This window comes from Lineus longissimus, chromosome 13 (assembly GCF_910592395.1).
Source record: "Lineus longissimus chromosome 13, tnLinLong1.2, whole genome shotgun sequence".
Classification (NCBI taxonomy): Eukaryota; Metazoa; Nemertea; class Pilidiophora; order Heteronemertea; family Lineidae; genus Lineus; species Lineus longissimus.
In genome coordinates, this window is record NC_088320.1 from 1,855,346 (window position 1) to 1,866,527 (window position 11,182).

At 43.1% G+C, this 11,182-nt stretch overlaps 2 protein-coding genes across 2 annotated transcripts; one reads left to right on the forward strand and one right to left on the reverse strand.

Annotated features, from left to right (window-relative positions):
• Positions 1 to 222: 222 nt before the first annotated feature.
• On the reverse strand, positions 223 to 4,609 carry LOC135497623 (uncharacterized). The gene is made up of 3 exons (XM_064787432.1): positions 4,470 to 4,609; positions 2,964 to 3,386; positions 223 to 2,609 (listed from the first exon to the last, which is right to left on the reverse strand). Exons 2-3 carry the CDS (start codon positions 3,366 to 3,368, stop codon positions 849 to 851), a joined length of 2,166 nt encoding a protein of 721 aa, XP_064643502.1. The 5' UTR covers positions 3,369 to 3,386; positions 4,470 to 4,609; the 3' UTR covers positions 223 to 848.
• Positions 4,610 to 5,153: 544 nt separating this feature from the next.
• Positions 5,154 to 10,446, forward strand: LOC135497632 (caspase-7-like). The gene is made up of 9 exons (XM_064787452.1): positions 5,154 to 5,172; positions 5,896 to 5,979; positions 6,163 to 6,379; positions 6,914 to 7,119; positions 8,020 to 8,184; positions 8,465 to 8,646; positions 9,000 to 9,120; positions 9,510 to 9,701; positions 9,878 to 10,446. The coding sequence occupies exons 3-9, from the start codon at positions 6,219 to 6,221 to the stop codon at positions 10,093 to 10,095; spliced, it is 1,245 nt and encodes a 414-aa protein (XP_064643522.1). The 5' UTR covers positions 5,154 to 5,172; positions 5,896 to 5,979; positions 6,163 to 6,218; the 3' UTR covers positions 10,096 to 10,446.
• Positions 10,447 to 11,182: the final 736 nt, after the last annotated feature.

The following is an 11,182-nucleotide window of genomic DNA, read 5'->3' on the forward strand; positions in this document are numbered from 1 at the left end:
TTACAAATTGAGCTATCATGTTTACAAAATGGCCGCCGTGGATTGATCGGAGTAATGAATTCATCTTGTCCGTAATGTTAGCGGCGGGTTGAGGCAGTCGCATCTGGAGACGAACTCGATTGTGACCGAAACCGACAGAGCTCTCCGCGTCCGTTATGTCAGACATCATTGCCAGGTCATTAAGATCTGAAGGGCATCGAAGAAACAAACCGAAGTCAATAGTGTATAGTACTTTTTAGGCGGAATTGTTTATTATGAAATCAATTGCAAGCTAATTTAAATTTAAGCTATCCACCACAACATGAATAATAATAATAATAATAATAATAATAATAAAAATTCTATTGACCTCTATAAAAGGGAATGACAATAAGATACAAGTGAATAAAACATTCCATAATAATCAGTCCCAGCCCAAAAAATACTCGTAAGGAGCCACGGTCAAAGTGGTAAGATTTTACAGGCCTACTGTATTTTGACGACTTTATCATTACAGTTTATGTACACTGTACTGTTGTTCCAACAGTTTTGTTTATAGCACCATTTATATCATATCACCTTCGTAAATCTTTCAGTCTTTCAAATTCGAGATCCAAAATTGAGCAAAAAGAGGTGAGTGTGTCTGCGAGTGTCTCAGGTCTCGACTGTTGTTATTTAGTTAGTGGTCGCTTAAACCGTGAATAGGGGAAACGCTGAAAAATAAAGTGCACCGCAGATAATACACCGACACCAATAAAACATCAACGCCACGAAACTTCGAAAGTAGCGACATCTTTACGAATAGATTGGAACTCTGTGCATGTACTCGACCAGCGAGAGATCCGACCATGTCTCCGTAACTCTATCATTTATGACAAATGCACTTTGACAATACCTTTGATACCTCGCCTACACAAAGGACAACACTTCAACCGAGTGGAGCAATTATGACAGACAACCAAATGTCCACAAGGAACAAACAAGACATCTCGTTCTAAGTCCATGCAAACAGTGCACGTCTGGGTTTCCTTTAGCCTTCTGTTCTCAATTTCAAGAGATCTCATCTCATCTCCGATGGGTTTAGGAGAGGGTACCCGCTCTGGAGCAGGGCTTGGTTTCGCTGGGGATGGCGATCTAATTGGTGCGGGCTCACTTTTCGACATCGGAGGCGTACTCTTTGAAGTGTTCGAATTTAAACCCAAGTCGTAATGATTGGCAGGGAAAGCATCACCCATCTCAGCAGCTTCCATGACGGCCATCATCATGGCAGTAAAAGATTTGAAGTCGTCTCCATTGTAGATCAACTGTTCTGCGATAACTGTGCCAACCAGTTGAGCTGCGTAACCCATTTTGATAATCCGTTGTGCTCCTTCGGTATCCAGTCGAGCTCTGACCTCTCTTGCTTGGACCTCACGTTTTGGGGCTTGAGATGCCCTGACCTTAGGTTTAGAATCAGTAGACTTACGCACAGCCGGGTTTGAAGTGTTTTGACTTGATGTAATCTTTGCAGTTTGTGGATTGTTGGAAGACTTCTGAGCCGGGAAGGCTGAACTAGCGCCTGAAATATTTTGACTGGGTGCGCTATATGTTTGCGGGTTGTTTACAGTAACCGGTGCCCCGCCTTTCAGACCACCCCGGAAGTTTGGAGGTGCGACAGATTCACTTTTATTCATTGTTGCAGGACCTGAGCTGGTTGTACCATAGTCTGAGCCAGTTGCACCGTAGTTCGAGTCAGTCGTGCCATGCGAGTCAGTTGCGCCAAGACTTATGCCAGTTGCACCAGAGTTTGTTGATGTTTTATTGTTGTCCCTAATTGTTTCATTTCGTATATCAGGAGCTGTCAGCGCGGCAACGGCATTGACTGCTTCCATATTACCATCAAGATAAATGTCAATAATCACATTTAGAAAGCCCTGTCCCTTTTTATGTCTGATGAAGTCACAATCTGGGCTCCGCACCGCATGTTCAATCCAAGCATCGTCATGTTTCTCTAGACAGGGTACTGTCACTCCACAGAAGAAACAGACTAGTTCACGATTAATCCCTTCTAACTGTATAAGTCCAGCATCTGCGATGTCTCCAAGACAGTAACCCCGCTTGTCCCAAGAATACAAACTGTGCATACGCTCAGCCTTTTCAATGAATTGTGGATACTTTGCATTCCTTGGATCCCAAGGCCTTGCTTCTCGTCGAGTTTTATCCGACGGCTTAGGGAACGCAACAGGCTCCTGATCGCCGACTGTTCCCTCTTGACCCGCATTCGGTGAAGTCAATTTCGCAGCAACCAGGTGCTTGGATGTAGCAGTCGCATCAGTTACAACTTTTTCTCTTCCAGTAGCAAATCTCCCGGACATCCGGGTCTCGGTTACCACAGCTTCTAGATCAATTGTTTCTTCAGTACCGGAGTCGTAGTCACAAACAATATCTTGTTCCAAGGATGAAATAGAGACGGGCTTTCGTTTAATCGCACCACCACCAATGGGCTTTTGCATCTTCGTTGCGTCTTCCCTCTCCTTGATATCACTGTGGTTGTCTTCAGTGTGCTTCTTCTCAAGGTCCGAGGTCTTCGTGTTCTCCTTGGCATTGTCGCGGCTACAGTGTGGGCTCTGCTCGTCATGTCGCTTGATGATCTGAAGGGAAGACACAAAACAATATTTAATGGCCGATGCAAGACGCAAGTTGCAAAATAAATGCAAGACATAACAGCTTTTAAAAAAAACTGCTGAAAATTCCATCACAAGTTCTTTAAACGGCTTCTGTAGCCTACTCTTCTTTAGATATATGTAATGTATATATCTTCATGGACAAGTAATCTTCAACCCATTGGCAACTTACAGTGATCAAATACATGTAGTTTTCAAATAAATACATTTATTGACAACATAGCAAACATTTTTATCATCATATCAATCTCAATCTCAATCTCGAATGGCCTACTTTGAATATTCTTGCCAAATTCATTGAATCTGGGCTTTTTTTCTCACCTCATTTTCTTCTTCGCCAAGAACAACACTGATCACGGCATTGCACGACTTGCACACGAAGCTGAAAGCATTCGCAGTCGCCACCTCAGTCTCCGTGGTGTCGCAGCAGGAGTCAGCAACCACCTTGCCCCATCCCTGCATTACCCCCCGGCTCTTTCCCTCACCAGCAAACCCACCAGTTGCAAACTTCGCCAGGGAAAACCCTAGCACCAAAAGATGAGAGATGAATTGTTGAACTTGCTGGTTGGGAAGATTTTGGCTTTGGGGCGGTTCCATGCTGATGGTGCTTTGTGGTGACCTGGAGCCGCGCCTGCTGGTGGCTGTTTTCTGCTGTGCCATGCCTGTCTTGGGTCGTGCAGCCACGGGCATTTGACGGTTTCTGATGCTTCTCCTTCCCTTTCCCATTTTTAATTTTCAATTCACCTGAAATGATAAGAGCAAAATGATGATAATGAGGAGAATTGTTAAGGGTCATTATCCCGCCATGCACATCGTTCACACGTACAGTGTACAGTGTATCTACTAGATAGTATTGTTTTACATACGGGCCATTCGTATTTCCCGCCAATCAGTGATAATTTGCATATTATTATGTCCTATGCAGTCTCGACCTTTCTACAGCGCCTTTTGTATCATTAGTCTATTTTAAGCGCAACAAGTAGGCTACGCGATCAAGGGTCCTTTGTCTCCCAGGCATATCACACTTCCCTTGTTACAAGGGGGCGTTGCGTCACGCGACTCGGGAAGTCCGCGATAAAATCCCAGTGGTATTCCCGATTAACCTCGTCCCTAATCACGTTTGATGAGTCGTTGGTATGTGATTAATGCAGGCGTTTGGAATCATATGACTCAACCTCTCATTTGTAATGGGAAAAACATGAAGAGTCGGGTTGGGGTTTGGGGGTCATAGTGAGAACCAGAACTTCCTTGGGCTGATGCCACCTAATCCCCAATCGGACATAGGCCTAACCAGTGATTTTCAATATAGGGGGCCTACTCCGCCTCTCGATATTTCAAACACGAGGTACATAAGGAGTGAGTAGGCCTACCCGTATGCCCAGGTCCCAAAGACTTAACCGTTCAGCCCTTTTTAAACCAAGGCGGGACCGCCGGGGATCTTTAGGGTGCTAAACATTTAACACTGACCAGGCGGGAAAAGCCTTTAGCTGAAATTCCAGTTGAACATGAAAGTGAGACGTGTTTTCTGGATAGCGACCTCACAGCCCCTAACCCCCACCCCCACCCCACCCCACACCATCTGGTACCCTTGGCTACAGAGGGCAAGATATTTCACACGTTTTTCTTGTCCCTTTAAGCTCCTGCCTTAGACCTTAACTAAAACGGCTATCAAACGCTGGTTACTCTTCAAAAAAGCCCCCCCCCCGCGATTCGATCATGACAGTTCATTCTTGGCGAAAGCGGTAGGCCCTATATTTACAATGTTCTCGTCCTGTTTGAAATAGTGAATGTAGAACAGATAGTTGAGAATTGACGGAGGTTACTTACTCTCTCAAACCTTCTGGTGCTAGGTATTCTCCCCGGGTATTCTCCTGGTAGCGTTGCTTAGTCTTCGCGATCAGCGATCCGAATAAACAGATAGACGTTGATATCGATCGTATTTATATAGCCGCTGCCTTGTGCAATCGGCATTCTATACTGGGGAATTCCGTCGGGTTTGACTGGTGGTAACTACAGCGGACACCTGTCTATTACATAAAGGAAGCTATATATAGTTTTGGTCATAGTCATTTGACCTCTCTAAACCAGGACGTCTCTTTATTAAAGACATCACTTAATTGTCAGTCCTACAGGCCGCTTTACACATGCAACTTTTTCCAATGAAACATGGAGAAACATTATGAAACACTCATAATGCATTTGACTTAATTGCCACTTTTAGCCATTTTGCCATTTTGGATATGGAGTAAAAATCACACTTTTTTTCCACAGTCTGATTGGCCACAGATTTAAAATGTAATCGACAAAGGGGTTTCATCATGTTTCTTCATGTTTCTTGACCAGTTCACACATGCAACATGAAGAAACTTTTAGGTTTCATGGTTCAAATTACATAGCCTGTCAGTCAAGTTTCTCTTAGTTTCTATGTGTTTCTCCTAAAAAGTTGCATGTGTAAACCGGCCTTTGGGATGTCGGTCCACTAAAGACTTTCACTTTCTTTCTTGTATAATCATTCCAATTTCATCATCTGGTAGGCCATATTGATTTTATAAATCACATGCAACTGGAAACTTTTGTGTTGCGAGATATTTTTGCATGTTGAATTAATTCCGCTTTGGCTTGCCATACTAATGAGACATCCTGACGAATACGACATAGGAGTATCAAAAACTTAGTGGCACAACACCAGAGCCACCTGTAATGGAATGGGTGAAAACATAATTTAGACACTGGAATAGAAGGGGTTAATGATTAGCTGAAGTAGAAAAATAGGGATTTGAAATATTAAACTGGATTCAAGCTTTAGAATAAAATTCATTTTGGGCAGGGGTTTCGTCCAACTAATGCCAGGGGGCAGCACAGAGGAGAGCTTCTGTACCAGTAGACAGTTTGACTGAGCGTGTGAAATCTGAGGGTACATTTTTAAAAATCAATATTTCTCAAAATTTCCGTGGTGAACCCCACGCAAAATTTTCAGGGTAAGTGGCCCGGATGATGTATATTGACCCCCTAAAGCGGTTTGGTTTGAAACCCGGATTTGATATTTTTCGCTGATTTTTGAAACAACTGGAAAATGACTTAAACAACGATACCGGCGTTGTGCCTAGTGTCTATAACCATCCGTACGAATGCCATCTGCGCTCCGCCAGACAGCGCATCCTCGTCCCCAGCGCATGTGAACTTTTATCATGTGGGAATCCCCATCTAAGAAAGAGGAAGTAAAAATGGATTTCTATTAATTTTCCTTTTAAAGATGGTATTCTCTTCTACAACACTGCGAATCAGATGTTCGTTATCCTCTTACTCTTCACTGATGCAGCCAACAAGCGTTATTTCGGTAAGCTTTCAAGTCATTACAACGGCCTACCACTTTCACTTCATATAGATAGGCCTACAGTATCACAGGCTCCGCGATCCAGCGACAATACAGGCCTATGAATTTCGAGTCCTTCTGTTGTCCATAAAAAAAGTGATTGATTTTGAGCTGGGTATACTGACATTGCCTATCTTTATATTTTAGGTATCTACTTAAAGTGCGAATAAATCTTTGAGGACATTAACACTTAGGTTAACAAGATGGACAATGCTCGACAGAAGCACGGGCAGCTTAGCATCCGTGTTGGTAGAGAACTAACATCACAACAGATTAGGAGTATGAAACAGTTGATGTCAGGCTTTGGAGAGGGAGAACTGGAGAAGATGGCCGATTTTTATGATATATATGCCTCATTGGAAAGGTTAGTAAATGTAAAACAAGATAGGGACAGTTTCTTCTCTGATGTCTGCATAAATTCTTAAGCCTTGTCAATCAGTATTAAAGTACACCTCTCCTCGTCTACTTCCAAACTGTTCAGAAGTAAGGAAGGAGTTGTTGATACATTACTTTCTTGAGACTCAAACTGCAACCGTGCATAATACTGGACTTCATCCAGAGTTTAGTGTCTTGCCTGACGATATAGGCATATAATCACTATGCAAGGTAAGGTAAGTGGTACAAATACTTCTGTAGCCCAGGTACATTTGTGGCCTCTACAGTGTAAAAAACGGCTATAATTGTATTAGGGCTAATGGTACCACCTTACCGTGACTTACAGATATTCCTCATGCAAACAATCCTTGCATATAGGTCAAGCGTTTCGGCCACCAAGGATCAAGTACATAAGGTTGAAGTAGAACCTCTCTTAAGGAAACCCTTTGGACTGGGTAATGCTGTCTTTGATTGTATCAAATGTTAGAGTTTTCACTTTCATTCTAACGTACTTCTTCTCCAGACAATTGAAAGTACAATTAGGAGACTACAGCTACTTGCGAAATCTTCTCGATAGCATCGGTGCTGCGAAGGTGAGCAAAGAGGTTCTGAAGATGGAGCAGGAAATCAGAGCAATGATGGGGCAGCAAGCACCAAGATTTGTGAAACCCAATCCGCCTCCACATGAACCCATGCAAGTCGAAGAAGCGAAATTACTGAGAAGCTCCGGTGAGTCAAAACAGTACTAAAACATCTTTAGGCGTTTGGGCACACTGAACTTCCAGTGTTATAGCATTCCGCGAAGTTACTTTATATAGCTCACAAGGTCATTTGCATAAGATATTGATGACGTTTTAGTCACGCGACAGTCGGACATCGACACTTATTTCTACGCATTTGAGCTTATTTCAAAGTCAATTATCTGTGACCCTGCATTGTTTTTAGCATGAATGATATCATAGAGTCAGAGAGAGAAATATTCAGAACAATTGTGTAGTATTTCCAACACTCGGACATGTGCCAGATTGAATCTAACTGCCCTAGTTGGAAAGCCTGAATCCATTACGAAACCGCATGTTTGTCAGATATTGCCTGTAATTCAGCGATGGGGAAATAGAGGGCAGCAGCTGCAGTGACGTCATCTTCGCGGAATGCTATTGCCTCCGTTACCTCCGCGCATTGTCTGTAAAGCTTAGCAATGTTAATACATTGAGGGTCAAGATGGGGTTTGGGTCGTGCATGCTCAGATCTTAGGGTACAATTCAACATTGCCATTGCTAAATCGCATTCTCGAATCGGTCGATTTTGAATATTGCGTAAGATTTCAGAGGGAGTGGTTAACCCCAGTCACATCTTGCTGAAATTAGGCGTTTTTCAGGCAGGGCCTTTCGAAAACAACTCTGGTTGTACGAAGATGCAGTCACCTCAGGGCTGAAGTCCACGCGTAGAGGTCATTGAGTAACAAGGGGGGGGGGGGGTCGATTAGTCTTTGGTTCATCCAACATTGAGACGCTGTTTCTCTCTTTATAACTCGACCATTGAGCTAAGGTATAGTTCGTATTTTTGGAATGGACTAAGGTGGAACTCCTTTCAGCCATAAGACCGTCATATCATGTGCTCTTGTTGCAGTCCAAATCTCCGCTGAAGCCCAAATCTCCGCTGATGCAAAGCCTATTGGAATGGTTGCTAAGCATGAAGACTGCCCACCGGAACTAAAGTATCCCTTGCAGTTCCGCCCTGGAGGAGTAAATGGACTTCTGCTTATCATCGACGAGTTCACTCATCATAGGAAAGGTCAGTGAACTTGGCCTTAGGGGCGAGGCCGGAACAGGGCAGTCTCGGCTCTGAAAACAGTTGCCCCACAAAGCTCAAGACCTCTCGCCGGAAGTCAGGAATTTATTGGGAGAAAGAAATGTACACATTCTGTCCTTACTCATACTCGTCATCCTGAACCTCATGGTATTCCCTTAAACGTAGCCGGGGTGGAAAAACCTTGGTGGTCAAAATGTATACTACATGTACATATAATAGGCATATCGTGTTGATAAAAGTTTGTTATTTTATTTTGTTTCAGGCAGCCGGGAAGATGTGAAACGTATGGCCGCCCTCTTCGAAACCGTCTTTGGATTTAAGATCGAGTATCATCAAGATAAACTGAAACAAGAAATCATTGATATTTACAGAGAGAAGACGAATGAATTGAGAAGTAGCCCTGTGCAGCGGTTCTTCTCTGTTCTGCTGAGTCATGGTGATGATGTAAGGCCGCTTTCTGCCGTCAAACTATAACAGTCTATCATGCTTTCAACTGTCGATTCAAACCATTTTTGGCTGGCAAATTGTAATTTTTGCTGAACAAAAGTTGTTACGATAATGTTGTAAACGATAAGGTGTAAACTGGCAAAGGCAAATAAGGGTAATAATTTTAGTTCTTCCGAGTCGTGATTGATACAATCATGTGGAGTTACTCTTAATTTAAATTTTTTTTTCTCGGATCTGCTTTCATTACACGTTGACAACCTTCAACACTCTATGAGAAATTACTCTTAAAACGATCGTAATTCCATGTCGTAATGCACACACATGGCTAATTAACTGTACATCTTTTACAGAAAGGAATTCTGACCTGCAAGCCACCTGGCCGAAAATTTGACCGAGAGCGGGATGCTCGACTAAACATTGAAAAAGATATTCAGCCAATGTTTAACTCTCGTGTTTTACCTCAAATGGCGGGTGAGAAGTTACAATGTTACCGAGAGGAAAGCGTTACACGTGAATGATGAGTGTTGTTCGTTTAAAAACTCAAAAATATTCCGTTCCGCTCGTACACGACAAGAGAACTAGACTACTTGAATGAACGCAATGTATTAGGAGAGCACTACTTTGTGAAGACATCGTTTTTGTAACCATTCATAGATATGTTTTATATGTCTGCCGGTCATTCATTAATCTGTTAACACTTCATGCATGTCTCCAAAAGAATGGGTTGAAATCGAGCGAGAAAGGAATTCTGTATCAAAATGTACAGGGGAATTTTTCGCCGTGGCGGAATATCGTATCGTGACCTACATGCATCTATAGCCGAAAATCGCCATAATTGTAAATGTATTTTGTTCTTGCAGGACGACCAAAGGTTTTCTTCGTGCAATCTTGCCGCGGTGTGTCGTTCCAAGAAGGCCAAGAGGTGGCTGACGATGCAGGCGATCAAGATGATGACGATGAGACTGTAGTGTCAGATGCCATCATTGATTATCCTCCCCAGGCGTTAGTTCCAGACGATGCCGACATCCTGCTGTCATATGCACAAACTCTTGGTAGGTCATGGTAAAACACAGCCTGGTAAAATCACGCCCCTCCCTGCGATATCTCGTGATATTTGGGTGGTCGATCGTTCCGGTAAGCCGCAATCCAGCCTTATAGTCAGTTTGAGAACAAATGTGTCGCAACCGTGCTCCCCAATGTTTCTTTCAGCATTTTCGTTCTGTTGCAGGATACAAAGCGTTTAGAGACAAGGTAAAGGGGTCATGGTACATCCAAGCCATCTGCGACGTATTGGAAAAATACCACAAGAAGTACGATTTGATGACCATGCTGACAATTGTCAGTGATAAGGTCAGCAGCTTGACGACGCTTCAAGGAGAGAAAGTCTGTCTACAAATGCCTTGTCTACATAGTACCTTGAGGAAGCGAATCTACATGACACCATGAACATTGTGTTGTGTACATTAGCTGTCCCCGCTTTGGTAACCTCGTAGTGGGCTGATATCATATGCGGGCTGGTCCTTGGCTATAGACTATAGAGAACCGAAAGCCATATTGAGAAACCCAAAGGCCATCCTGAGAAAACGAAAAGTAATCATAAGAAAATTGCGGGGGGGGGGGGTCAGTGACGGTAGTCGCATATTGTTCCTTTTATTGTGTATATAAATTGAAACAGGGCGTGTGAGCAAAACATCAGTATGTTCTGTATTATTTTTATTTCGACTTCAAAATACAAACTACCACTAATGTATGTGAAGTGGTCGTCACCTCCAATAAAGCTTCATGCAGTATATACAATGTTGGTCTGTCTTCTATCATTTACCTGTTATCATTGCAGTTCCTCCTCGTAAATGTAGGCCTGCGATGCTTTTTATATTCTGCTATTCGGTACAAATTTTGAGAACTGACCATGTATTGGAATTACATGTAATTCGTCATTTCGAGTATTGTCTGTCATATTTGAAGTTTTCTCAAGATCGAGACACCGGTTTCTGACAGTTCCAGAGTCCAGAATTGCGATTAAAAGCGCTCGCAGTTGTCGCTAGATTACGTCAACTAGTCCCCCGAGTTAGCTTTCGCATGATCTATAGAGTCGATGCAGTCACCACCACGCCGTCTGCTCGATCTTGTTTTGAGGAATGTCTATCTCCTCCCGGCGGCTTTTTCTGCAAAATGAAAACGTGCCAATCAGTGTATAGATCATCAAAACGCCACGCGTGTTTCCTTTTCATCAACAGCGCCCTGAGCAACATTAGGAAGCGGGGTTCCATATGATTCACGTTGTCACTTGCCTGTCACGAGTAAAATGAATAAGACTTGAAAACAAGACGTGAGGGTGAAAAGTGACCTCGTGAATCGTATGTAGCCCGTTTTTTGGAAATGATCATGACTTGTTCGTTTTTCGTGTCGCGCATGAAAAGTGAACAGTGACACGTTTCATGTGAACATGTGAACTCTTTCGCAGCCTAATGCGCCACCAACTGGTCACCTGCTAACATTACACGTACTGTTTGCTGTCACCTCGAGTACCTAC

Coding starts and splice junctions, on each gene's coding strand:
- LOC135497623 (XM_064787432.1), bottom strand. CDS start 3,368: ATGGGAAAGGGAAGGAGAAGCATCAGAAACCGTCAAATGCCCGTGGCT. Junction 2,610..2,963: donor TTGGCGAAGAAGAAAATGAG/GTGAGAAAAAAA, acceptor TCTTCCCTTCAG/ATCATCAAGCGACATGACGA.
- LOC135497632 (XM_064787452.1), top strand. CDS start 6,219: ATGGACAATGCTCGACAGAAGCACGGGCAGCTTAGCATCCGTGTTGGT. Junction 6,380..6,913: donor ATATATGCCTCATTGGAAAG/GTTAGTAAATGT, acceptor CTTCTTCTCCAG/ACAATTGAAAGTACAATTAG. Junction 9,121..9,509: donor TGTTTTACCTCAAATGGCGG/GTGAGAAGTTAC, acceptor TTGTTCTTGCAG/GACGACCAAAGGTTTTCTTC.